Below are 27,844 nucleotides of genomic sequence, written 5' to 3'. Positions count from 1 at the left end.
CTTCCCTAAAGTGGTTACTCGTGTTCATGGTGTTGGCCAACACGTGGACAAACTGAACAAATGCTAACAAGTCAACCAAACAACGTTGTTTGTAAAAAGGAATGAAACATATTTTGTAATAAGTCACAAATCGGAATGATTTATTTCTATAACCTGACGTGCTGCGTGTGCGTACAAATTATCACCTTGCTTTGCGATAAGTATTGTGCATCTGTAGATGGAATATTGTTCACATGTAAGCCTAATTCAAATTAGGTATTCAGTATTCTTAATCTATGAACAGCATGAAAACAGTTTGTTGTATCATGATTAATATCTCATTTCCGAAGTGTGTGACGTTGTATTCGTTTTTCTCCTCTTCAACACACCTGTCATGTATGTACTAATACAGTATTTAGTGCAATGTGAAATATTCAGTTGCAAAAAAAGGCGATACGTAAACAGACATGAGCATAACCAGCATAACGTGACATATCTCCTTTAACTTACTCGCCATGGTCCATGTTTGGTTTCTGTTACTGTCCTTGTATCGAGCAAACGTTCAAACAATGTAATGAAAAAGTGAAGTAAGTGATAAAGATGTTTTGTTGTTGAATTGTTGTTTAACGCCGCACTCACCGATATTCCAGATATATGGTCAAGAAATAATCGAGTTTTGACCACACAATCCAGTGATTAACATCATGAGCATCGATCTACGCAATTGGGATATGCTGACATGCATCAACCAAGTCAGCGATCCTGACCACCCGATCCCGTTACCGCCTTCTACCACAATTGAAAATCGTCTGTTTGGACGATCATGGTTTGCTGAAGACCTATTCTACGCCGGATCTTCATGTTTTGAAATCTAATATGCTGCGTTCCTTGGTCTGTTACTGGAAGTGATATAATAATGAATTCCTTCTTCGTTACTTATTTCCATTGTCAGGACCTGAAAAATACAGACTACATGTACTTAAACACAGAACATGACAGATTATATGTCAACTCACAATAACATGGGATGATAAACGTGTTATATTAGGATAGGAAAGAAGGTATATGCCTCTGTTGAACGGTTCTGTACATGCACACAGTTGATCCATGGCAATGACATAAGATTTCAACAAGCAAAAGTGTTTCATGTGTTGGTTACCTTGAGAAAGTGCTCCAGTGTTCTGATATGGAGATGCTCTGATCGACTCATAGGTCACAGGGGGAGTCTCTGCCATGCCTTCATAGGTACTTGTATCTGCTGCAGCATCCGCTGAAGATGTAATTCATTACGTATTTAACAAGAAATCCACATCAGAACTCTTCTTAATAGCACTTCAATATTACCTTCAGTGGAATACTGAAATTTAAATCAGTATTGAGCAAAATGACAAAACCTTTATCTACCTTTTGTATTCTAATAAATCTTCAACTGTGAGTACTGTTGTTTTTCTGATTCCTCCAAATTTGAATACTGGGCAGGGCGATTAATTTGATCTGAAACAAAACAATGTGGACATATTGTAATGATTTCAGTGCTAAACAGTCCCATACATAATAGTAATTTCAGCAAAAGGGTAACAACCAAAAACCAGTACATACCTAGTGATGAATACCCTCTGTTGTCCATTTCTACAGTTTCAGGATTCCTGGTGCTGCAAAATTAATAAGGTCCGTTTCAACAAGAAACATAATGGAGCTATAAACTTCAATATATAATATACGTCTTTAGTTACCTTATTAGGGCTCTATTACCTTATTTAGTATTTTCACATGTTCCGTACATTGCTATCTTTAACTTTGACAATCATAATACCTTTTTCGTAATGCAGTTTCTGGAAAACAAAAATAGCCACATGGTACATAATGTAAAACACCCATCATACATGGCAACAGAACTCTACATCCATAATGGAAACCTACAGCGGCAAGGAACAAGTTAACTGCAAATGACTGCATGTTCATTGTATTAACAACATAAATTTGATGATGCAAATGTGTCTTTTCAGTCAATATTAATGTCGGATACAGGCAAATTAGGAAATCCTAGGCCTGACAATTAGGTTTTCAAACCCATTCATCAATATAATGGAAAATCATTATCAAATTATTCCTATTGACAATCGTTTTACAACAAAAATTAAACTATGTACCTTTCAGAATATGTCCGAGCCTAGGCTTGTATACCTTTCTGTACAGTACCATCAGAACAATTCCCCCGATGAGCAAAGTAAGAAGAAGGGTCCCAACTGTGGATCCTGCTATCACCCCTGTACACGAACATGGAGTTTCAAGGTTTTGCTGATTTGGTGGATCTGAAATAGGAGTAAAAGATCATAACAGACGGGTGGTAAACGTATGTCAGTGTAAAGGGTCGGATGAAAGGGTATTCGTTTCTAGTTTCCTACTTTCAAACAAACTAATTGGTGATTGGTGGGCGATGTCACAGAATACATAGGTTCGAATCTCATCATATGTGTAAACCTAATGTCTTGTATTATCGAGACTGACATTGCTGAAAGCTCTGTAAATCACAAATCATTGGCTGGTGGCCAGATACACATGTTCACGTTGAATGAAAAGATGTAAGGAACATTACTTGAAGTACTTCACAATGGGAAATTACTCTCAAATACAACATATGCTTGTATACAAAATCTTCTATGATGATGAGTTGTTAATTACATTTACATCAGATGAAACCATTTTTCATTCGACCTGAGTGACACATACCTCCAGCAGTCCTAGTTTCTACAAATACATATCTGTTAGAATCCACATAGTCATTTCTAGCATGTAGTCGAAATATGTGAATACCTCCCGGTGTAAGCCCAGTCACTTCCACCACCATCATCTTGCCGGTGTCTGCATAGGTCTTGTAGACAGTCCAAGTTCTTGTATCAAACTTGAGATGCTCAAGCAGAAACGTCTGAGGGTTTCCACCATTAAAACCGGGCAGCCAGGATAACCATACTGACGACGTTGTTGCATTATCCAGATCTCTAAACTGTGTAGGTATCTGTGGTGGCCCTTAAACAAATCAATATGAAAAGGAATGCTATAAAAGCTTTCTCATAGAATGTTTCTAATGTTAATCTCTTTATTTGTACAGTAAAGATGTAATGTTTAAACAACAGTCAAATATAGGTATTGAAACATATGAACAATTGTATCCTGAATTAGTGAATGATACATCAGAATGTCGCAGCTCAACTTCAGACACTACGCTGACTGTGTAAGTCACTGAACCGCCTTCACCGTTATTGGCTGTAAGACTGTAGTCCCCGAAGTCCTGCTGTTGGAGGTTAGTAAGGTGGAGTCTGGCAGTGACTGAGATGTCTGAGACAGGGCTGGAGGAACCAGTGAGGTCCTGTCTGGTGCTGGTGGTTCTACTCCAGGTGAATGTAGGAAGGGGGTAGGCCAGGACCGACACAGACATATTCACATTACCACCCAGTCTAGCGGCGTATTTGAGTTGCTGGGGAGCTGTCTCCTCAAGCCGAGGAGAACCTGGTTAAATGTAGACAACATATGTAATGACTCTGGAACAAATAATATCCGTTTAGGGTAGAGTATGATGAAGACCAATTTTATCGAGTATGTATAATTATTTATGAGGAGCCTTTCGTTGAAACTTCAACTCTGCGTTATCAACTTAGAAGACAAGATAACACAAATATACAAGCAAACCGTAGGCCTACCATTTACTCAACAGCGTTATTATCATTGACAAAGTTGCGACATAAACCATCAATGGAAATCATCACAACTATTACAATCCGTATAGAATATACAAATAGATTACATTTGACCAGCAACTCCACCTGCTGGCTGACAGGTACCCCGATGTTGTTAGTGGCAGTACAGGAGTAGTTCCCTCTTTGTCTACAGTCTGCTGACTCCAGTCTATATTCTGTGGTCAGGGAGTTATCTGCCCTTGTCAACTCCTCAGTTCCATTCAATAACCTGATGACTGACCTTGGGTTGCTATCAGCCTGGCACCTAAAGGTCACCGGATCAGACTCGTTAACTGCCAGTGAGCCACTGAGTGAGTTGGCGGTGAACACGACTACACTCACTGGGTCTGAAAATATAAATGACTCATTGTGTCATTGGCATGGAGGGGGCACGGGTGGCCCAGTCGACTAAGGCGGCGCAATTCGCTGTGCAGAGTTGCGTCCCTTTGGCACGCCAGAAACCTATGATTGTGGGTTCGAATCCCGGTTCGCCCCGATTATGTTTCTAGGTTTGTCAGCACCATACCAGTGCTCGTTGGTTTCACCGAAGTGGTAAACGTCTGAGGCCTGCATCACTTCGGGCTTTCCTACCACATTAAGCTGACACGCCTGATATAACTGGAATAATGTTAAAAGCGACGTTAAACCTAGCTCACTCACTCATTTGCATGGAAGGAATTGGTATCAACACTGAACATCAACACTGACTGTAACAGTGTCACCAGTGTAGACTATATACTTCCACTGACTGTAACACTGTCACCAGTGTAGACTATATACTTACACTGAACATCAACACTGACTGTGACACTGTCACCACTCCCGTGTGTATTAGAAGGCTGACATATGTAGGAGCCTGTCTTAGATCTGTCAGCTTGTCCCTGGAGCATGGCTCCACTGCTGATAGCTGTTCCATTGTGAAACCACCTGTAGGTACATCCGGGTCTACAGAGGGCGGAGCACGTGATTGATGGAAGAGCCTGGTGTTCTGTCACAGTGTAGGAGGAGGTGGAGGGAGTCAGGGAGATCTGGTAGGGCCCGTCTGGAATACATGGCACCGTGACACTGATACCGTGATACAAGAACTAGTTATACCTCCAATAACCTACATGGAAAACAATGATGAGTTGAGGATATACAGAAAACAATATGACAAATTAAAGCAACGTGTATTTAATAGCAGTATGTACATGAACGAGCGATTGCTTATACGTTTCATGGCTTGGTGTGGCGATCAAAATATAACTGTTCAGCATGTTATATGCATACTTTTTTGTTGATGGTTTTACGTTTCGTGTCTGTTGACGACGACAGGCTGTGAGACTTGACTGCGGTCTGCTGGTGTATGTAATTACAAATAAGCTAATTAACCCTTGAAACACACGTGATGCTGGCAAATGGTCACGCTCCCTTGGAGTCTGTGTTTCTAGAACTACCGAAATTTGGATAGCATTTATTTGTGAATACTAAACTCCACCATCCAAAGTTAGCTTGATGCCATTGAATCGCCATAGGAAATCCCTCGGGTTTGTTTTGTGCTTTTGTGGAAGGTGTAGGTAAGAAGTCCCACGCCATAGGGCAGATTAATTATCACTTGAACATATATCACTAAATATATATCACTTGAACATATATCACTAAATATATATATATATATACAGAATATTAACAGGTGCCATTTTCATGACGAGTGCATTGCAAAACGACGCCAACGCGCGGCATCGAGTTGGACCTTGGTATCTAACGGGGAAGAGTTTAGTTACATATTTATAACTTAAACTTTGTAAATTCTAAGTTGAAAAGAAATCGATCCTGGTATTAGGGTGGCGTGTGAATATATATACACAGTTCGTAGCTGGGCTCTTCTCTCAAAAGGCAAATAATAAATTTATATCACTAAAATTTAAAAAAGAAATGCTTTCATGAACATCTTCATAATAGCCTAACCTAAGGTTCAACGCATCAGAGGAAACATCCTTGCTGTGTAGGTGAGAGGAGCACAAGAGGCTCATCGAGTCATGTCTTGTTGGCTATAAGATTTCATACCTAAGGGTCAGACACTTCTGCATTCAGGGGAAACATCCTTACTGTGAAGGTGAGGCCAGCACAAGAGACTCATCGAGTTATGTCTTGTTGGCTATAAGATTTCATACATAAGGGTCAGACACTTCTGCATTCAGCGGAAACATCCTTACTGTGAAGGTGAGGCCAGCACAAGAGACTCATCGAGTTATGTCTTGTTGGCTATAAGATTTCATACCTAAGGGTCAGACACTTCTGCATTCAGGGGAAACATCCTTACTGTGAAGGTGAGGCCAGCACAAGAGACTCATCGAGTTATGTCTTGTTGGCTATAAGATTTCATACCTAAGGGTCAGACACTTCTGCATTCAGGGGAAACATCCTTGTTGTGTAGGTGAGAGGAGCACAAGAGGCTCATCGAGTCATGTCTTGTTGGCTATAAGATTTCATACCTAAGGGTCAGACACTTCTGCATTCAGCGGGAACATCCTTACTGTGAAGGTGAGGCCAGCACAAGAGACTCATCGAGTTATGTCTTGTTGGCTATAAGATTTCGTACCTAAGGGTCAGACACTTCTGCATTCAGCGGAAACATCCTTACTGTGAAGGTGAGGCCAGCACAAGAGACTCATCGAGTTATGTCTTGTTGGCTATAAGATTTCATACCTAAGGGTCAGACACTTCTGCATTCAGCGGAAACATCCTTACTGTGAAGGTGAGGCCAGCACAAGAGACTCATCGAGTTATGTCTTGTTGGCTATAACATTTCATACCTAAGGGTCAGACACTTCTGCATTCAGGGGAAACATCATTACTGTGAAGGTGAGGCCAGCACAAGAGACTCATCGAGTTATGTCTTGTTGGCTATAAGATTTCATACATAAGGGTCAGACACTTCTGCATTCAGCGGAAACATCCTTACTGTGAAGGTGAGGCCAGCACAAGAGACTCATCGAGTCATGTCTTGTTGGCTATAAGATTTCATACCTAAGGGTCAGACACTTCTGCATTCAGGGGAAACATCCTTACTGTGAAGGTGAGGCCAGCACAAGAGACTCATCGAATCATGTCTTGTTGGCTATAAGATTTCATACATAAGGGTCAGACACTTCTGCATTCAGGGGAAACATCCTTACTGTGAAGGTGAGGCCAGCACAAGAGACTCATCGAATCATGTCTTGTTGGCTATAAGATTTCATACATAAGGGTCAGACACTTCTGCATTCAGGGAAAACATCCTTCCTGTGAAGGTGAGGGGAGCACAAGAGACTCATCGAGTCATGTCTTGTTGGCTATAAGATTTCATACCTAAGGGTCAGACACTTCTGCATTCAGCGGAAACATCCTTACTGTGAAGGAGAGGCCAGCACAAGAGACTCATCGAGTTATGTCTTGTTGGCTATAAGATTTCATACCTAAGGGTCAGACACTTCTGCATTCAGCGGAAACATCCTTACTGTGAAGGTGAGGCCAGCACAAGAGACTCATCGAGTCATGTCTTGTTGGATATAATATTTCATACCTAAGGGTCAGACACTTCTGCATTCAGGGGAAACATCCTTACTGTGAAGGTGAGGCCAGCACAAGAGACTCATCGAGTTATGTCTTGTTGGCTATAAGATTTCATACCTAAGGGTCAGACACTTCTGCATTCAGCGGAAACATCCTTACTGTGAAGGTGAGGCCAGCACAAGAGACTCATCGAGTTATGTCTTGTTGGCTATAAGATTTCATACCTAAGGGTCAGACACTTCTGCATTCAGCGGAAACATCCTTACTGTGAAGGTGAGGCCAGCACAAGAGACTCATCGAGTTATGTCTTGTTGGCTATAAGATTTCATACATAAGGGTCAGACACTTCTGCATTCAGCGGAAACATCCTTACTGTGAAGGTGAGGCCAGCACAAGAGACTCATGGAGTTATGTCTTGTTGGCTATAAGATTTCATACATAAGGGTCAGACACTTCTGCATTCAGCGGAAACATCCTTACTGTGAAGGTGAGGCCAGCACAAGAGACTCATCGAGTTATGTCTTGTTGGCTATAAGATTTCATACCTAAGGGTCAGACACTTCTGCATTCAGCGGAAACATCCTTACTGTGAAGGTGAGGCCAGCACAAGAGACACATCGAGTTATGTCTTGTTGGCTATAAGATTTCATACATAAGGGTCAGACACTTCTGCATTCAGCGGAAACATCCTTACTGTGAAGGTGAGGCCAGCACAAGAGACTCATCGAGTTATGTCTTGTTGGCTATAAGATGTCATACCTAAGGGTCAGACACTTCTGCATTCAGCGGAAACATCCTTACTGTGAAGGTGAGGCCAGCACAAGAGACTCATCGAGTCATGTCTTGTTGGCTATAAGATTTCATACATAAGGGTCAGACACTTCTGCATTCAGGGGAAACATCCTTACTGTGAAGGTGAGGCCAGCACAAGAGACTCATCGAGTTATGTCTTGTTGGCTATAAGATTTCATACATAAGGGTCAGACACTTCTGCATTCAGGGGAAACATCCTTCCTGTAAAGGTGAGGGGAGCATTAGAGACTCATCGAGTCATGTCTTGTTGGCTATAAGATTTCATACCTAAGGGTCAGACACTTCTGCATTCAGCGGAAACATCCTTACTGTGAAGGTGAGACCAGCACAAGAGACTTATCAAGTCATGTCTTGTTGGCTATAAGATTTCATACCTAAGGGTCAGACACTTCTGCATTCAGGGGAAACATCCTTCCTGTAAAGGTGAGGGGAGCATAAGAGACTCACCGAGTCATGTCTTGTTGGCTATAAGATTTCATACCTAAGGGTCAGACACTTCTGCATTCAGGGGAAACATCCTTGTTGTGAAGGTGAGGCGAGCACAAGAGACTCATTGAGTCATGTCTTGTTGGCTATAAGATTTCATAAAAGTGAGTCTGTATACTCTCTCGATGTTATATTATATTTATTCATACATTTATTTATTTGGGAGCCATTCGATATAAACAAAGCTAGTGAAATAACTCTTCACATTCAATGAGGTATTTCACCAATTCATCGAGTTTTTAGAAGAAAGTGTTCAGTGTGGATGATTGTTCATGAACATCGGAAGGGTCTTATCAGTAGATAAGAGTATGAGTAGAAGTTGTGTACAGTTGCATAGTGCCGCCAAGAATAGACACATAATGATTTATTTAACAGTTGGGTGAGTAACAAATTAATTTAGTAGATCCCTTAACTAGCAATGGCAAGATAATATAAACAAGCTAAATGTCACTGACACTCCCTTTCAGTTTCGTCGAAAAAGTAGTTCTTAATGTTGCTCATTGTGATTCATTATTGTATGTTTGAAAGCTGGTCATTTTGGTCAACAATAATTGAGCTTTCCACGAATCGGTAAATTGTAAGCTGTACTCACATTGAGGCTCCATGTTGTAGCCCTGGCTCCACTCTGACTCCAGACCCGGACTCTCTCTCGCTCTACATCTGTAGCTGTGACTGTCCCGGGAACTCACTGTGAAGGTGTAGGAGGAACCAGGGGAGGTAACTGTGATGTCAGTATGGTTACGCTCTCAAGTGTAGGTCAAGGTCAGACTGTGGTCAGCTGGAACAGTGGTAGAGGTGGAGCTGCAGGTCAAGGTCACTTGCTTGTTGTAGACAGGAAATGTTGACAGTGGACGACGAGGAGTTGCGGGCTTGCCTTTCAAAACCACCATGTATAAATTAGGAGTTTGTACATGTTTTGTACATGTATACAGATTAATATGTATATATATATATATATATATATATATATATATACATACATATATATATAGCGTAATTTGACAGGTGAATGCTTAAGTCTGGTTTGTGCCATTTTAGCACCATTCCACTAATAACACGAAGATGTTAACAGGATGGGTTTTTCTTATTTTACCCACTTCAAGGATCGAACTGGAGTCTTCCATGCCACGATGCATATCGTTCTTTGTATTAACACCAGCTTTTTGGTGTATAATCCACATGCCCCAGAAGCAGGAAAGTGATATTACTGAAACACTGGACCCATATATATTTATAGACAAGGTACGTCACTCGCCATCTTGGCCAAAGTTGAAATCGGCTGTATCGTTTAAATTAAATGGAAATGTATGTATGCCATGTTCACAGTACCTCCCCACCTCCCTCCACATACGACCTGCATGTAACAAACCTTCACTTTTGCAATTTATTGCCCATATCGGGTCATATTATCGAAATATTGGTCCAGTCTCGGCTATGGGTCACGGAAGTAAACGACAAATATCCGCGCTCAATGGCGTCGAATGCTGTGAATGGTCCGCGCTCCAACCATAACAAACGCACTTGGGGACCAATCAGAGCGCTCGGGGCCTTTGATCATGAGTGCGGAGAGTCACAAGCTCCGACGTTCATACAGTTTGGCCCTCACTCTATGAAGGTTCATACTCCAATGAACTCACACAAAGTGAAAGTCAATTCTTATAAAAAAAATATCACAATTTTTTACCTCAAAGAATGTAGGCCAAGATCTTAACACAATTTTATTTAGTACCTGTGACGTCATGTTTACACTGAGAACCATGCAATAACCAGCTATATCGCGGAGTAAAATAGTTCCTAAAAAATATGGGTGACATGGGCGAATGGATGCACAACTTGCTCTTCAGAAACATCTTATGCAGCACATGTGTTCAAACCATATCCTCATTAGATGAGAAAGTTCTGTAAAGAACTACCTCAGTACGTCAGTCACAATGAAAGCGCGTCGTAATACATTTACATTAAGTACAAGACGTCAAAATGGCCGACACGATAAATGTGACGGGAGAGATTTCCGAAGTTGTTAATGAACCTGTGGCGGTTACATGTGCCGATTATTGAAAGGTGAATAAAGATGCGCCATACAGACACGAAGGTATAGTCATAGATTGCTGGAGACGGTCAATGTCAGCCTAGGCACGGATCGAGTCGATACTATGATAGTTTGGATGTGCATTTCTTCGTTTGTTCATTAAGATAGGCCGCAGCGAGGATATTCGTCAACAATCATGCAGTCACGCTCTCCGACATTTCTCAATGTATACTGAAACGCTGAGACCAAGAATAAAGGTTCTAAATGATCAGAAAGAACGCTTATGTATGTTTTCGTGCTAGGGATTTCCAAGGGGTTTCCCCAAGAATGTGGAAGTAGTCCGTCAGTGTTTACGTCATTCCAAGAACATGATCTCGTGAAAAACGTATGAAAGTCAAATTGTGTCGTTCATACACTTATGAACATCAATTTCGCGGTCATGTGACCGACCTCTCGTCCAATGGAAAAGCCATATATCTTGTAAACTTCAAATTAAAAAATTATACCAGATTAACGTTATACAGTTTTACTACAAGTGTATGTGTTTTTTTTAAATATGTGTCTAATATGTACGTGCGAAAAACATAAAAAAATCTGCATTTGAGAAAGTTTTACAATATTAGGACAAGTGAATGCTGGCGGTGGGCTCAGTACCTTGACTGATGTTTGTTTGCCTGTAATCCATTCAATCATCAATATATCAATTGTATAAACTGTGGTATGTAATTAGCTGAATCAGGACGCACTTCTTTGTCAGAGTTGGGTCATTGTGTCGAAATAGACAATACTATCTTGAGTTCGAATCCTGCATTATGAACTTTTGTTTGTCAGCAGCACACATGTCTTGTGGATTTCACAAGAGTTGTAACAGCTTAGAAAATGTCCTCCCACATTTATAGTGTTCACTCACTCACGACAATCACTTTGTTGCCGTCAATGGATGGGCGTGTGTTCGTGATCGGGTGGGGTGGATTTTGTTTGGATCATTTGTAACCATTTCTTTGTTTTGTGTGACCGATGCGTCAAATGATGCTTTATTGTTACAACTTATCCGTTTGTAAATATCATCACGTTTGTAAATACCATTACGTTTGTAAATATCATTACGTTTGTAAATATCATTACGTTTGTAAATATCATCACGTTTGTAAATTTCCTCCTGACAGCCATATCACATGGGGTTTAACAGTGTTGTCTTGCATTCGTCTACATTACAATCGTTTGTTACCTGCGACATCTGGTATTACTAGAGTGTGATTTTATGCCGCTTGAAGCAAAATTCCAGCAATATCACAACGGGGGACACCAGAAATGGGTTTCACACATTATACCCAGGTGGGTAATAAAACCCGGGCCTTCCGCGTGACGAGCGGAGGTTTTAACCACAAGACTACCCCACCGTGCCTAATTTTATTAGAGACAAGGAATGCGGGTATTGTCACCGAGTAACACCTTTTCCACTTTTAAAACAAAGTTTCATTGTTTTCATGATCAGGACACGCTCTGACAAAGTCACGTGATGAAACATTACTTTTGTGTTCAAACTGCCCTTGTGGTTGTATTTGTAGTTGAAGGCCTGGAACACATTTCGTGCAACTTAGTGTTTATCATAAAAAGGTTCTCATTTGCTGATCTGAGATGAACAATGTCGTGCAATCCACCAATGGAGGACATACTTTAATCTGTGTGACAGCCGCCCTGATGTGTGAGAGGTCTTCCCTAATTACAAAACACGGGCGATTATGTTCACATTACATTCATATCTAAGACATGATATTTGTTTTCTGAATATGTATGTTGAATTTAAAGTCGACTAAACTATGTTTGTGGTGTACGAAACGGTAACGAATCAAATACTGAGTAGCCACTCACCCAGGACAACAAGTTTCTGTCCACAGTTCTGTATCACATTAGCAGTCCCTCCAGCCCCACACGTGTATGTCCCTGCATCAGATGTCTGGATGTTGCTGAGGGTGAAGGTGACATTCCTGGCTGCTATGTTCCCCTGGTACTCCAGTCTGTCTGTGTAGTTGACAGTGGGGAGGAATATCCCAGTACCTGTCACTATGAACACAGCGACACCAGCAGGATTGAGAGTTAGGAAACTATTCCCTGTCCCAAGACCTCCCTGTGGAATCTCCCAGCTGAACCTGGCTGTGTCAGACACTGCAGACAGCACTGGACTGGCGCTGGGGGCACCTGACACAACACCTGCAGGAAGAAGATACTTGGACATGTAGCATGAAGTATGACCGTACATTCCCCTTAGTGGAGTCATGCTCAGCTGTGATGATTAAACAAGAAGATATTTCTATTTATTTCAAGTATGTAAGGTTATATAGGTATATAACTAAGTAAAATATTTAATCATTACATATGTGGGTGATATGAAAGAATTACCTGCAATCACATATACTATAGTAGCAGAAACGTCTGTTGTCTGGCACATCGGTGAGACCTGGAATATAGGTTCATTATTTATTAGTCATTTGGATGTTGTTTGGAGTATCTGAGATGAGATGCGTATGAGAGAAGGATCATGTGACTGTCTTACCAGCTGTCTGTTTCTATCGTGATGATAGTGTATGTGACAATTGTCGTTAATGTATCAGACGGTTTCACACTGAATGCTAATGGACGATTCAAATGGATATATGCGTATTAACTCTCCCTTCAAAACCTTCAACACGATTGTATAATTTGTTATTTACTAATTTGTTAACTTACTAAAACAAACATAAATTAAACATTTGTGTGATATACGACCTCATGACATATTTGTGATATCACACACATATGTGAACACACCATAGGCATGGTGCTCAGAAACAAGAACAATAACAAGGGGGATCTTGACTTGATCATTGGATCCTGGCATGCCTAAGAAAGGCCGCCCCATGACAGACAGAAAGCCAATCATCCTGATCATATGAACATACATACAGTTACAAAAACATCAGTGAGAGGATAGTTTTATTATCTTCATCAAAACTTTCTGCATTTCCGACGTCAAATGAAACAAAAGGAATTCTCTCGCCTTCAAACAATAACGTAACTGTTTACAAAATTACCTTTGAGGCCAGAATTGGACAAATACACGTTAAAAACATCAACAACTGGAAAATGTCATTCTGATGTCACTGAACATGCGACTTTAGTGTCGTGGACAAAGGGACACAACTCTGCATAGCCTAAAGTACGACAAAGACAATCCCATTCATATCAGTGTGTTCTGTTACCAAATTGTACCTGTCAAGATATGTGTTTTAATTAACCCTTCACGTAAGATAATTGACACACTGGTAACACCTATGTACCAATAGAGGCCAGGTCAAAGTTCTAAGTATATAAAGATATTGTGGGTTATTCCAAGATACGTATGCCCCGTGTGTTCGACGTGGTGATACAAATATACATAAAGAAAAAAGATGGCATTTGATAAGGTTAGAAATATATACTTTGCACATACCTGCTGAGACTTCAATCGGTCAGGTATAAATCGTTGCTACAGTCGTCTTGTGTGACCGGGTAGCTCAACACAGAAGTAATATACAAGGTCATGTTTACATGTATACCAGTCGCTTTAAACTAGTTCAGTAGTGGCTAAATATAGCCAATCTCTGGCATATGAATGCAGGTACAGTGTTACATACCAGACTTGAGTGAGTGAATGAGTGAGTGACTGACTGAGTAAGTGAGTTTGCTTTCACCCCGAACAGAACAGTATTTCAATTATCAACATGGCCAATCAAGCCTGAAGTAATATACAAGGTCATAATTAAATGCATGCTCTACAAACAAGTTCAGTAGTATCCAAATACAGCGGGGTCGATCTCTGTCATATGAATGCATTTTTTTAGAGTTTTAGAGTGAGTGAGTTTTAGAGGGAGTGGGTTTAATGCCGCTTTGAACATTATATCATGGCATATTTACTTGTCAAGCCTGAAATGATGCAAATCTTTGACGTTTACCACTTTGAAGAATCCCACCTACTGAAAAGCCTAGAAACACATTCATGGATATAGATTCATAGTTTTCTTGCACTCCTATGTACAGCTATATGTAGCGACTGACAACGTCAATATAACAAGAAAAGGTAATTTATACCTTAATGGATACAGCATTAATTACATCGGTTCTTTCATGTGGTCATGACTTTATACATAGGGACATATGAAGGTCCGCCAAATGTAAGACCATTTCTAGATTTCATTCTCCATCTGGAACAGCCACCACCAATCAAGAAAACAGTAACATGTCGCATTATGACTTTTGAGCTGATCGTGCTACACGATTCTCTATCAAACATTCTCCAACTCAACACAGAAGGATCTATGAGATAAGCATGTCAACCCTCATGTTCTGTGTTATAATGTGGATAAACTAACAGCAAAACAAATGAGACGAAACGCAGAAAGGAAATGGAGACAATCAGGACTAGAGATCCATAGACGTATTTTTTTTTATACAGGAGGCCAAATCCCATTACTCCCCATGAGACGATATTGTCTAGGATGAACAATGCGAAGGCTCCCTGGTCTCAACTATCGAAACTTAGAGGAATGATGAACACAATCATTTCACTTCCAAAAAAAGAAAACAATCTTATCCACACGGAAAATTACAATACATTCTTCACAGGCAAGATTTATAAAATCAGGGTTGATCTCAGATCTCTACAAACCTGTGAGGCAAATGATGCACGTGTTGATGAGGTGTTTTCTGAACCTTTCAATGGTGTTCAGCTGGCTGAATTGGAACCAGTGTCTGAGAATCTAGTCCTTTACCTTGTGAGTCAATCAAAGACAAATACGTGTAACCTGGATCCGATTCCAACCAAACGGATAATGCAGTTTTGTGATGTTCTTATTCCTGTCATCGTTTATGTAATGAACTTTTTAGGCTGCCTTTGTAAAGAAAGTGTTAAAACAATCCAATCTCGCCATCTCCTGGCTTCTGACACAGCAGCTGCTCAAGATCATTTCTCCTCTGTCGTTTGGATTACTGTAACACACGACAACATCAGACGCCTATAGATAATATATAATCATGTGTCCCAGTGTCAACTCAGGCGGTGTCTACTAACAAGATTCAATCGTAAAACATTTGGCAGTAAATCGTTTAGATCTGTTATGGCAATGAAATGGAATGAACTTCCAATCTCAGGACTACTGAAACACTTTCAACATTCAAACCCCAAGTCAAGATATATTATAAGCGTCTTTGGCTTTTGTATTTGTGTTTGTATGCGTTTCGAGCATTCTGAAGTGTTTGAGTGCTGTATAAATAAACCAATTATTAGATTTATGATTATGACAATGTCAGTCACTAAACACAATATAACAATTGAATCATCACCTTTCTTTCCCCATGCTGTCGCTGCCATTTGAATATGTTCCCTTTTGCAAGTGTAATCACCTGAATTAACATGGATAGTTCAACTGTACGAATACGTTAAACTTTCTTGACCGTGTAGCTTATTGGTTAAGTTGAACGTGACTGGACATTGTATAAGCAGCTTCGAATTGTAGATGCCATATTGCTCGACACAAAGTGGAAATTCACAATGCAAAAATCGAAAACATCCTCTTGTTGCAGATTCCGGTACATAGTCTGCCATCAATGTGAATCTGTATGCATCATTTCCATATAAGAATTTGTGCCAGATCCTTGCACATGTATGTTTTACGGTTTTGCTACGCGGGTTATTATATGCCTGTAGTCCAGAGACAAGTACACGACTTGAGCAATTATATTAATCATCTCAGTATAACTTGTCAATGTTGATGGGCCGAGTATAAGCAAACATAACTCGGATCAACAAAAGTTACTGTCTTCTTTTTTATTTGTTAATGTGCTGTATATGTGTCAAGACTAAATACACGTAACACACTAAGTATAACACATTATATCAATTCACCAATAACTCAAACAATTTGACACAGTGGCTAAATATCTTATTGACGCTATGGCATCATATAAACACACGGGGCGGCCGGGTAGCCCTGTGGTTACAGCGTTCGCTCGTCACGCCGAAGACCCGGGTTCGATTCCCGACATGGGTACAATGTGTGAAGCCCATTTCTGGTTCCCGCCGTGATATTGCGGGAATATTGCTAAAAGCGGCGTAAAACCATACTCACTCATTATCAACACACATGGTGTTCGGTTCATACGGTCAGACAGATGTGGTGGTGTAAAACCTCCCCACTCCACACAAACCAGCGAGCATTTTTTAATCTGGTCGCCTTGTTGGTTGATAACTTTTCATGTTGGCCGTTATGTGTGTTGTGCCGCCTTGTGATGCGTTGCTTTGTCATCCAAGAATGTTGTCCTGCCGTTCATCACAGCAGTCACGAGTCAAGTCAATCATCCTCTGCAGTCCCGTAAAAGAGATGGCAATAATCAGCCACCAAACTTCGGAAATAAGTAGGTAGGCAAACGAATGCTTTAGTAACCGACATTTCACTACCCTGTGTGTTATCAGATCGTACACCAGTTACCATGCGTCCCTTTGCTGAACTGAATACTCCCCACATTGTCATGTCTGTCGATCTACCAAGGCCCGTTCAAAACGTCATTAATGTGGTTCCGTGTCACCGACTTTGGCTTACAATGTGCACATACAGCCGACTCTCTGGTGTTCAGAACAAGGTTCAATAGCATAAGAAGGTTCACTATAACTGCCGACATGATATTTAAACGACTGAATAGATAAGGGGCCCATTCTGACACCTACATATTGAAAACTATTCAAACATGTTTACATTACCTGATGGCTTGAAAATATTTCACTGCCACTATTGTTGAAATAGCATTGTGTAAATGAGAATGATGCTTGAGTGGCCTCGACGTTCACTCACCATGGTCCGTACAGCAATTACAGTAAATTCGATATTGTTTCTGATATGTTAGGGGCGGTCGGGTAGCCTAGAGGTTAAAGCGTTCGCTCGTCACGCCGAAGACCCGGGTTCGATTCCCGACATGGATACAATGTGTGAAGCCCTTTTTGTAGTGTCCCCCGCCGTGATATTGCTAGAATATTGCTAAAAACGGCGTAAAACCATACTCACTCACTCACTCTGATAGGTTAGTTATAATGTTGTTAAATTGTCCAACATTTTACACGCATGTTAAAATATTTCATCATGTAAAATATTATTCATCATATTTTACGGGAAAATGTTAACATAGCAGTAATTTCCCATTTTGGTTCCAGGAGTTTGAATTTGGCGTTGAAGTTGTTGTGAACTTTAATTACACAGTAAATTATCAATATTACATATTTGGATAGTCTGTATACCGACCAGCTAACGTCTTTAGGTGAATGTGGTGATACCATGGCAGTGTATTTAATGTGGATTATTCAAATTTTACAAACATGACATTATTTAGCGTGAATCAATGTTTATTGTTCATGTGAATCATTTCCCTAGCAAGGGAAATAAGATGCAAACAGGCAATGAACATGTCTCTTTATAACCTAAAGTAAGTAAAATTTGTGAAGTTGGATGCGTAGTTAAATGTGATTTCTTATGGCTGATCTTGCATGTGAACTTCAAAAGAGGTTACAAAGTTGAATGTTCAAATGTAAAAATATATAGGGTATTAAACGAACTGACCATATCATATCCCATTTATCTCTCAAGTGGAATGTTTCACCTGTCCCGATCCTAAGAAAGATTCTTTATCAGGGACATAGACTTGAATTGGGCACGAGTTGTGTAGCCTATTTATTACAAAGGATACTTATCTGCAGCATTAATCCATGTACATGTGTCCTTACGATAAAAGTAAAGTGCGTATGGATTCAACATGCACAACAGAGAGCCGCATCACTTCCGACATGAACACCAGAACATCCCTGTGAGCTAAATACAGAACACTGACTTTTTTGGAAATCAAAGCTAATTGGAAACATTTGTCAATGTCATCATTTTTGTGGTATGTAAATATCTTAACTCGATTAAACAACACTAAGTATGCTGCAATGACTGAACTCAGTTAGTTTGCAGTTGCAGCTACAAAGCCAGGCTACAATTAACTGTAGTACTGATGAGTCAGGCTCATGTCAGGATTGTGTGTTTATAGAGCGCGCTAGTTTGAGAAAGAAACATAACAGGCATATCCGTACAATTGGAAATTGAAGAGATAGTCTTGAGATGTTGAGTTGGGTAGGCTACCAGCCAACCTATTTGACAGGATTTCGTACATGATAAACCATTTATAATTCAGTTCCTCGTCAGATATAGTAAGTTAACTGAAGTTTGCTAACTTTTATAAATAATTTCAATTTCAAAGGGACGCTTTATAGAGTCAATACATTTTCCTATTTGAGATCATTCATAGGATTCATTGCATGTGCTCATCTATTATACCAAAACCACACACTATGATGACCACTATCCAAACTTGGATCGAAATTAGTACCAGAATGTTTGTATATAGTCCCTGCAAGTGTTATAATATATAACAATCTCATATGCTATTAGATAGTATAAGCAACGCACATAATATATTAAATAACAATGGATATTGACATGAAAATGACACTGAATCAGATTGAATTCGTGAATGGTAAACACAATGTTCAGTTCACGCGCCGTGCAATACTGTCCAGTGATGTTATCACATCCAGTGCGTGTTTACTTGTTCCTATAGTCAGGATCTGAAATTGCATCAGAAAAAGTGAAGGTATTAATATAATTGTGTCACATTATTGAGTACAGATTGTGCCAAAAGTCAAAATATAAGAACAGAACAGGGGAGAAAACAAAGCTATGTGTTTGAAACCGTAGATCGCTTTTTGTATACACTTTATTATTCGAGCTTACATTCTTCTGAGACGTATAGATATTATAAGCTGTGGATACCTGAAGGTTGAGAGGTACTGTTCTGGTAAGGAGATGCAATGATGGACTCGTAAGATACAGGAGGCTCTTCGTAGGTGCTTGTCTCTCCTTTTGGCTCGACTGAAAATATGATTCGTAACACATTTCAGAAGAACAAATTCAAATGTTGAAAACTCATCTGAACGCAAAACAACGTTTCATAGCATGCCGATAACCTGGCAGTACTGAGTTTACGACTGACAACTGCAATGTATATAATGTCAAAGTATCAATCTACCGTTTGTATTCTCATAAATCTTCAACTGTGTGTAATGTTGGTTTTCAGACGCCTCTTTATCCATGCTTGAGTTCTGAGCTGGACTGTTGACATGATCTATAACAAATCAGTACGAACATATAATAACGGTATCAGCGCGGAGTAGGCTCAGGCATATTCGTGACCCAAACAATCTATCTGACCGGCAATGCTTACTTCAACCTACCCAAAGATGAATATCCTATGTTTTCCATTTCTTCAATTTCAGGATTTCTGGTGCTACAACAGTAAGTAAGATCGGTTTATGACAATTAATAATGGAAAGGCGCACCTTCATATCATGTTTTATTACTCTCTAATTTTAAAGGACATTTACCTTACATCAAAGGAAATTATTGTTAAAACGTTTTAGTCATACATCATGTCTACCTTTTTTGTGAAGTGGTTCCTGAAAAATAGAGACTTCATATATAGTACACTGTAATACACACATCACAAATCAAAACGGGAAGAGTGAATGACTTCATCACACAAACATGAGTTAACATGTTTTTGTTATTAATTCAATGTACATTGCTTAATATTTCTTAATATGACTTAACAAAACAACATACTGCACATAAGCAGTTACTGGTCTACAACGGTATATCCTTATTAATTATTTATATTCATACCCAAAGTGGATGTGCTCATTCTGTCACTCAGTCAGGAATGATTTAGATCTGTTTCTAACTTTACAATTTTACACATATCATTCATGTTTATCGACTGACGTCACTTTGAAAGGAAACTTCCCGTCTGTAAATATCCCCACACCACTTCTGATTCCATCTGTAATACTGTTAAATGATAAAAATGAGATTTGACAATATACCTGACAAGACGTTTCCAAACCTGAACCCCTTCCTATAGAAGATCGTCATAACTATCCCTCCAATTAGCAGGGTGAGAAAGAGGGTTCCTATTGTGGTTCCTGCTATTACACCTGCCATGTTATATTCGGCATTGAGTGGTTGTGGGTTTGTTGGACCTGCAATATATAATAAGTACCACATGAAATACGTATTGATTTCATATTTACTGAAGACAGAGTGCTTGATATAGGTATCATACATCATACATTGATTCTAAAATGCCATCGATTCCAAAGACAACACAACTTATTTCCATTCCCATGCCCACATACAATGACAGTAATGGATCTCTGCAGAGGTCTATTGTTATTAACTGCAACATTTAGCTATTGTACAACACTGAGACAGGAAAGGTTGCGGTAAAAGAGCTTGTACATATTTTTACTTTATCCTCAGCAAGCTACAGGACAGGAGATCGCACACCTGAAGATATACAACCATCAATCTACCGTCACTTTTTGGTGGTTAATTCGTGTTACATCATTTTTACAAATTGTTAGTCAATGAGTGATATACAGATGTGATGAACATTATTTTGGGGGGATTCTTGGCAATGCTGTCAATTTGTGGCATGTTCAGGGATCCCTGATTTCAGACATGCTACACACTCCATACATACGTTAATGAAGGGGAATTAACCATTGCACCTATCGCTTCCTCAAGAAACAGTAAAAGATACTCACAACTGACATTGAAGGTCCTAACAACAGAGAGGTTGTATATGTATCCTCCATACCGCCACGACCCCAGACACTGACACTGCTGACCGTTCTGACTCCTGCTAACAGTGAAGGAGAGAGTAGATGTCCTGGTCTGACCACTGTCACTGACCGATGCTACTCCGGCGCCCGGACAGGACCACATGATAGTAGCTAGAGGATTTCCTCCTGTTACCGAGCAGCTGATAGTCTCCGGGTCTCCTTCAAACATCACAGTCTCAAACTGTGTGATGGAAGGAGGGTCAGATGGGGGGTCTTAAACAGGAACAATGAAGACGGTTACTATAAGTGAGTGATTTGGGTTTAACGCCGCTTTTAACAGTAGTCCAGTCATATCACTGGCGTGTCAGCTTAATGAAGGAGGGAAGCCCTAATTGATGCAGGCCTAAAACGTTTACCAGGTAAAACTCATGAGCACGGGTATGATGCTGACAAACCCAAAAACATAATCGGGGTGAACCGGGATTCGAACCAACACCCATAGGTTTCTGGCGTACCCAAAGGATGCAACTCCAAAGAGCGAATCGTGACGCCTTAGACGACTGAGCCCCCCGTGCCCTGGTTACTATAAATGACATAAGTAAGAGATGTAATTGTGAAGACCTTCCTCGTTTGTTATCATGCAGTGAACAAAGTCACAATATGATGTCCAGCCGTTGCAGGGAGGAAGAGTTGTGCATAAAGGTTCTGTTTTGTAACTTCTAAAGAAACTGATAATGTCCTGAATGCTCTGAATAAAAGGGAAACATCTTTGAACACTCACACTTGACATCCAGGGACACAGAACCAGTCTGTGTTGCCGATGTTCTGGTGTTTCTGACCTGGCATCTCACAGCTGTCTTGTCTTTATAAGGCTTGAAGGTGAGGGTTTGGGACCACCATGTAGACGACCTTGACACAGACCCTGTGTTGCCACCTACAGGTGTTCCATCACTGTAGTCCCAGATGAAGGTCAGGTTGGGATAGGCGGTGGTAGTACAGGTTAAGGTCAGGTTTCTGTTCTCGAAAACTACACTTTTGTCGGGCATTGTGACGTCAACCTGTTCTGGTCCAACTGGAAAACGGAATAATGATATATAACTACTGTGTTGCCTGCCTGAATACAGCGTTGCTCTGATAGACATATTTCAGCTCTCACGAAAGCTATAGCATTGCTATATCAGACCTTATTATGCCTCAAAGTGAGATTGCCCCAATCAGAGAGTAGAACTACTGAACCCAAATGAGCCCGTATACCGTAAGTAAAAATCCAAGATGGTTGTTACTGACCTAATATGAGACCATATGCCGTCAGTAACAGCCATTTTGAATTTTCCAACACCCACCTCACATATTTCACATGGTAATTCTGGTACAGAAATTCGTTATTCGATACTGTTTTGTTTTTTAATATCACTAATTGTGATGAGAACAGACATTATTTATGAAAGAATCCACGTTCGTGACTTTATTTATAAAAAATAGAGAGAAAAAGCTTACAACGGAGGTCATTGAGTTACAAATAGCAACGTCATAGAACATACTATAGGATGACGTCACAAACAAGAAACGTGACGCCAATCACGTCACATAGCAATAGAATAGATAGCATCCTGTCGTTACGGGAAAGCGGACTGCTATCAAGTTACAGTGGCCCGCAGATTTATGTTTACATGTTGGGCATTGTTATGAAAATTTTATCCATTTTAGCTCTTGTACTTAAACCATTCACATTTAGTGCATTATATATTCCATTGTTAACGTTTATATTTACATTAGAGCATTTTATCGGAAAGATATGTACTGGTCCTGCCGTTTATACCGGTTCTAAGTGTCAAGTTTTCATTTTGACATGACATGTGCGACAAAGATACCAAATAGTGTAAACTTTTCAGCATAATAAATTCGTTATGGTGTCTTTAGTTGCCGTATACAGTGTCATCTTAGGCAACTAAAGACACTATAACGAATAGTATCTGACCACTAATACATACATGTATCTACGACATTAAACATCCAGTGTGGCTGCGACACAAGTCTCCAGTATGGCTCTGTAAGACGATTTCTACTTTTCAAAGCCTCTCGTCTAGTTCTACTCTCACAAAGCTCTATAATTGCTCTGGTAGACTGCGTCTGATCCCCTGATAGATACATATATCTGCTTACACCTTTAGTGTAGTTCTGTTAGACTGGGACTACTTACACCAAACCTAATAGATACATGTTAATCTACACCAAACCTCCAGTGTGTCTATGTTCGACTATGTCTACTTACACCAACCCTCCAGTGTTGCTCTGTTAGACTGTGGGGATGTCTGACCGTTGATGTTTTCAGCCTGACAGTGAATGCTCCTCCCCTGGTCAGTCTTACTGACCGTGAATGTGACGGAGCTTGTGGTCTTCACCAGGACACCAGATGTCGTCTCTGTGCTGACTGTAGGAGTGGTTCCTGATGGCAAGGTCACCCAGGTCACAGCAGAAGTCGGGAAGCTGGCTGAAGTCACACAGGTCAAGGTCAGCGGTTGACCCACTGCTTGTCCTATCTTCTCATAATCAGAGTTGATGTTTGTCAGTGTCACAGACGTTACTGGGACTGTAAGACGTGAAAACATTGGCACTTGATATCAAATAGCAGTCCTTTACATATCTAAACATGAACTATTTCAAGGCCATATCATAATTTATATCTGAATTAATTTGGTAAACACGTAATAATATCCTCATGCTTTCATGAAACATATAGGAAATAAGACCTCATGTGCGGGTAACAAATCGACACGTTTCCGTCTTAGCAGATAGTAACAACATTGCATTAATTGAAAGATGGATTTGAAGGAATGTGAAACTGCAGCCTGTTTTGTTTGTTTTTTTAAGAATATCTGCTAATGATAAGAGAAACTACTTCATGAATATATTGTTGACAAACTGTGACAGCAACTGGACTATAAACACATTTATTTGGCATGCATATGATGGGTTTTTTTCCATGACATGTTGGAATCCTGCATTTTGATTGGTCAGCCAGGTGTGTGGAATCTACATGCTTTTGCTGATGAGTGAAAATATTTCTCAGGAAGCACTTCTTTCACAAAACCGACGAGTAGGAAATGTATATTTAGCACTAGTAGATTACGGACGGTGAGGTCGTGTTTGCCCGTTCACAATATTTTGGCACACGTGTCAGTAGAACAATATAAACTCATAAAAGTGGTGTATTTATTTAGAACTAATTGCTACAAGGGTTGCCTCCCTCAGTTTCCCCAAATGAAACTGTATGGAGAATGAATACAGGAAATCTGCTAGAGGGTTGCTCTTTCCTATATTGGAGAGAGTTAAATACAGGAAGGTATGGTTTGAATTACAAAAGCAGGAATACCCACAATGAACTCTATCAATATGGTGACAACTTCCATTCAACACAACTAAAACATTATACTTGACCAATGCCACGTCACTCATCATTTTACCTTTACATATTTATTACGAAAAAAATAACTGTAATGGTCGCGTATCATCATTGGCAGAATACGTCTACACTTAAAATATAACAGGTTAATCTCCTACTTCTATATTGTTATTTGTATTAAAATCTACTGTTTAATATATTGTGAATGCTAATACCGACACAACTATGTGTGTCTCAAATCAACGGACACTAACAAACATTGAACTCCACCCAAGTATGCGTATCATTACCCAATCATTACCCATTGACATGGTCAACGTTTCCCTTGTTCAGGCATAAAAGTAAAATAGATCCCGTTTCGTAACTTCTCATTTCTGGCATCTATGTTTTATTTAAAACGCACTGGATGAGATGGATTCACTGCGACATACACATATAATCATTTTGAAAAGTATTGTCAACTTCCAAGAATTTTCCAAGAACTCTCTTTGCTTTCGACTACGTGAAACTTCTTTTTCCTGCTGCTACAATACGGGCCTTGAGTCAACAACAGGTAGACTTGGAGTTGATTTGCACTCACCAGGAAACTGTATTGTATTTGAAGTGACAGACTTTGTGTACGTGGGCGGGTCAAAGGAGTCATGTTCCACACTGACAGTGAGAGACACCTGTCTGTTGTAGAGACTGACTGTGTTTCCTGGCAGAGACAGAGTGTTGGTTGTCTGGACCTGGCCTGATGGACATGATCCCTGGGAGGAAGATGTACTGCTGGGAAGGACGCCACTCACACCCTGTAAACACAAAACAGTAGTAAGTGAGACTGGCTGTGTTCCTGGTAGTGACAGAGAGTTGGTTGTCTGGACCTGGCCTGATGGACATGATCCCTGGGAGGAAGATGTACTGCTGGGAAGGACGCCACTCACACCCTGTAAACACAAAACAGTAGTAAGTGAGATTGGCTGTGTTCCTGGTAGTGACAGAGAGTTGGTTGTCTGGACCTGGCCTGATGGACATGATCCCTGGGAGGAAGATGTACTGCTGGGAAGGACGCCACTCACACCCTGTAAACACAAAACAGTAGTAAGTGAGACTGGCTGTGTTCCTGGTAGTGACAGAGAGTTGGTTGTCTGGACCTGGCCTGATGGACATGATCCCTGGGAGGAAGATGTACTGCTGGGAAGGACGCCACTCACACCCTGTAAACACAAAACAGTAGTAAGTGAGACTGGCTGTGTTCCTGGTAGTGACAGAGAGTTGGTTGTCTGGACCTGGCCTGATGGACATGATACCTGGGAGGAAGATGTACTGCTGGGAAGGACGCCACTCACACCCTGTAAACACAAAACAGTAGTAAGTGAGACTGGCGGTGTTCCTGGCAGAGACAGTAATAACGCCACACAAACACAAAACAGTAGTTGGAGAGACACTGTCTGATGTTTCAGTTTAGTGAAATAATGAGCAATACTTATCCTGAGTACTACAGGTAGAGAAGCTCGTCTTTATTCAGTGATAAGACATGATATCAAATAATTGGATAGAAAGGGTTTGTTATTAAAAAAAAAATTTCCTCAGAACATGCTTTGGAATATTTCATACCTTTGTCGATTTCGGTCAAATTCCAGAACTAGTTCTTTTCTTACGACATAATGATAGTGGATAGAGAGTGTCACATAATCCTATTCGCCTGATGTTGTGATCTGACTGTGGGAATAATGGTAAATGCATAATAAAACAGTAATTGAATTCATCTCTGAGTGTAAATAAGGTAAGAGTACTGTTTTCTCTCTTGCAGAAATAGGCTTGAGCTTAGTGTCCAGTATTTACATTTTACATGGGAATTGCGCTTGGTGTATGATTAACAGTTCATGGTTTACATAACTGATAGTGTAGTATTGTGCAGTATTAATATTAATATAGTATACTGAACAGCATTGAAAACGCACCACCGTGAAATTGGATGTATTTTTATCCGGGCTTAAGACATATGAAAATATATAAGTGAATGAGTAATATACGACGTTCTGGACAAAGCATGAAGAACAACAGCTCGTCAAAACACATTCCTAATTTGTTTGTGAGCGACATCTCAAAAACGCAAAAAATTGCGTGCGCGTCATAGAAAACGTGTTTTGTTTCACGGGAAGCATGCAGAATAGGGCTATAAAAGACAGACTTTTAAAAGCCACATCACTTGTTGCTGCAGACGTTTGGGCATGGTCTGGACATTTCAGTCTCAAATGAGCAATAGATTCAGGCTTGTTGTAAGATGGGCAGACCTTGTCATAATGCATTGTCTAGAGCTTGCTCCGCCAGTGTGTATGCTTTTTCATTTCCATGAATATATATGCGAGACGGGACCAAACACACCTTCGGCTGTTTGCCATGGTCCGATGATTTTGTATATTCATATATAATATTATTGACTGTATTTGGTCTTGAGTTTGAGTTTCTGCTGCTAGTCGTGCACTTAGCAAGTTTTGAATGCGTAATGATTTTCCTCCTTATTAGTATTAAATAGTGACTGACCGTTAGGCAGGTGGACTGAATGTACTTGGGGTTTGGTAATGAATATGGCTCCCCTAAATAGCTGTGTTGTTGATTGGATTCTTAGATCCATCAGTGTTTATATGGGCCCAACTGTCTCAGGTATTTCGGATTTTAGTGATAGCTACTGATCGTAGTTGGGTTGGTTTTTCTTTTTCTGTGACTTCTGATGTTAAAGCAGTGGTAACATTTGGCTCGTTTACAGTCCAGGGTGTGTATAGCCCTTTGTTATGACTTTTTGATGGCTGAATGTCATCCCAATTGTACCCCTTAACCCAGGCACAGATGTGCCTTCGAGATGGCTTCAATGAAGGATTTTCCAAACTTGGGCTTCATCTCTTGTGTTTTTGTCTCGCCATATTTTTTTTGCAAGGAAGGTTACGAATATTAGGGATGGCTGCTGATCGTAGTAGGGTTTTTCTTTTTCAGTGACTTTTGATATTTAAACAGGGTTTGATGATCATGTGCTTCTAATAAAGTACCTGTTGGTGCACCTGTAGTAGGGCTTATAGATATTATTATGGCTTTGGATCTGATTAGTGATTTGTTGAGGCACAGCTGTGGATCCCCAGAGGTACCTCGGACAAGATGTGCCTGAA

General features: G+C 40.2%; 2 protein-coding genes across 2 annotated transcripts in view; both read right to left on the bottom strand.

Annotated features, from left to right (window-relative positions):
* Positions 1-27,844, bottom strand: part of LOC124127346 (protein turtle homolog B-like) — a 278,974-nt gene that overhangs the window by 172,842 nt on the left and 78,288 nt on the right. The gene's annotated exons all lie outside the window — the stretch shown is intronic.
* LOC124119607 (mucin-5AC-like) overlaps positions 1-27,844 on the bottom strand; it is a 198,063-nt gene that overhangs the window by 155,773 nt on the left and 14,446 nt on the right. Inside the window, exons 4-5 of the mRNA XM_048385047.1 lie at positions 25,282-25,492; positions 23,571-23,888 (exon numbers count right to left, since the gene is read on the bottom strand). Coding sequence (XP_048241004.1) covers positions 23,571-23,888; positions 25,282-25,492 — 529 coding nt within the window. The remainder of the gene's footprint in view (positions 1-23,570; positions 23,889-25,281; positions 25,493-27,844) is intronic.

Source organism: Haliotis rufescens, unplaced genomic scaffold, assembly GCF_023055435.1.
Source record: "Haliotis rufescens isolate VD_foot unplaced genomic scaffold, xgHalRufe1.0.p SCAF_53, whole genome shotgun sequence".
NCBI classification, from domain to species: domain Eukaryota; kingdom Metazoa; phylum Mollusca; class Gastropoda; order Lepetellida; family Haliotidae; genus Haliotis; species Haliotis rufescens.
This window is presented reverse-complemented; position numbering and strand designations above follow the sequence as displayed.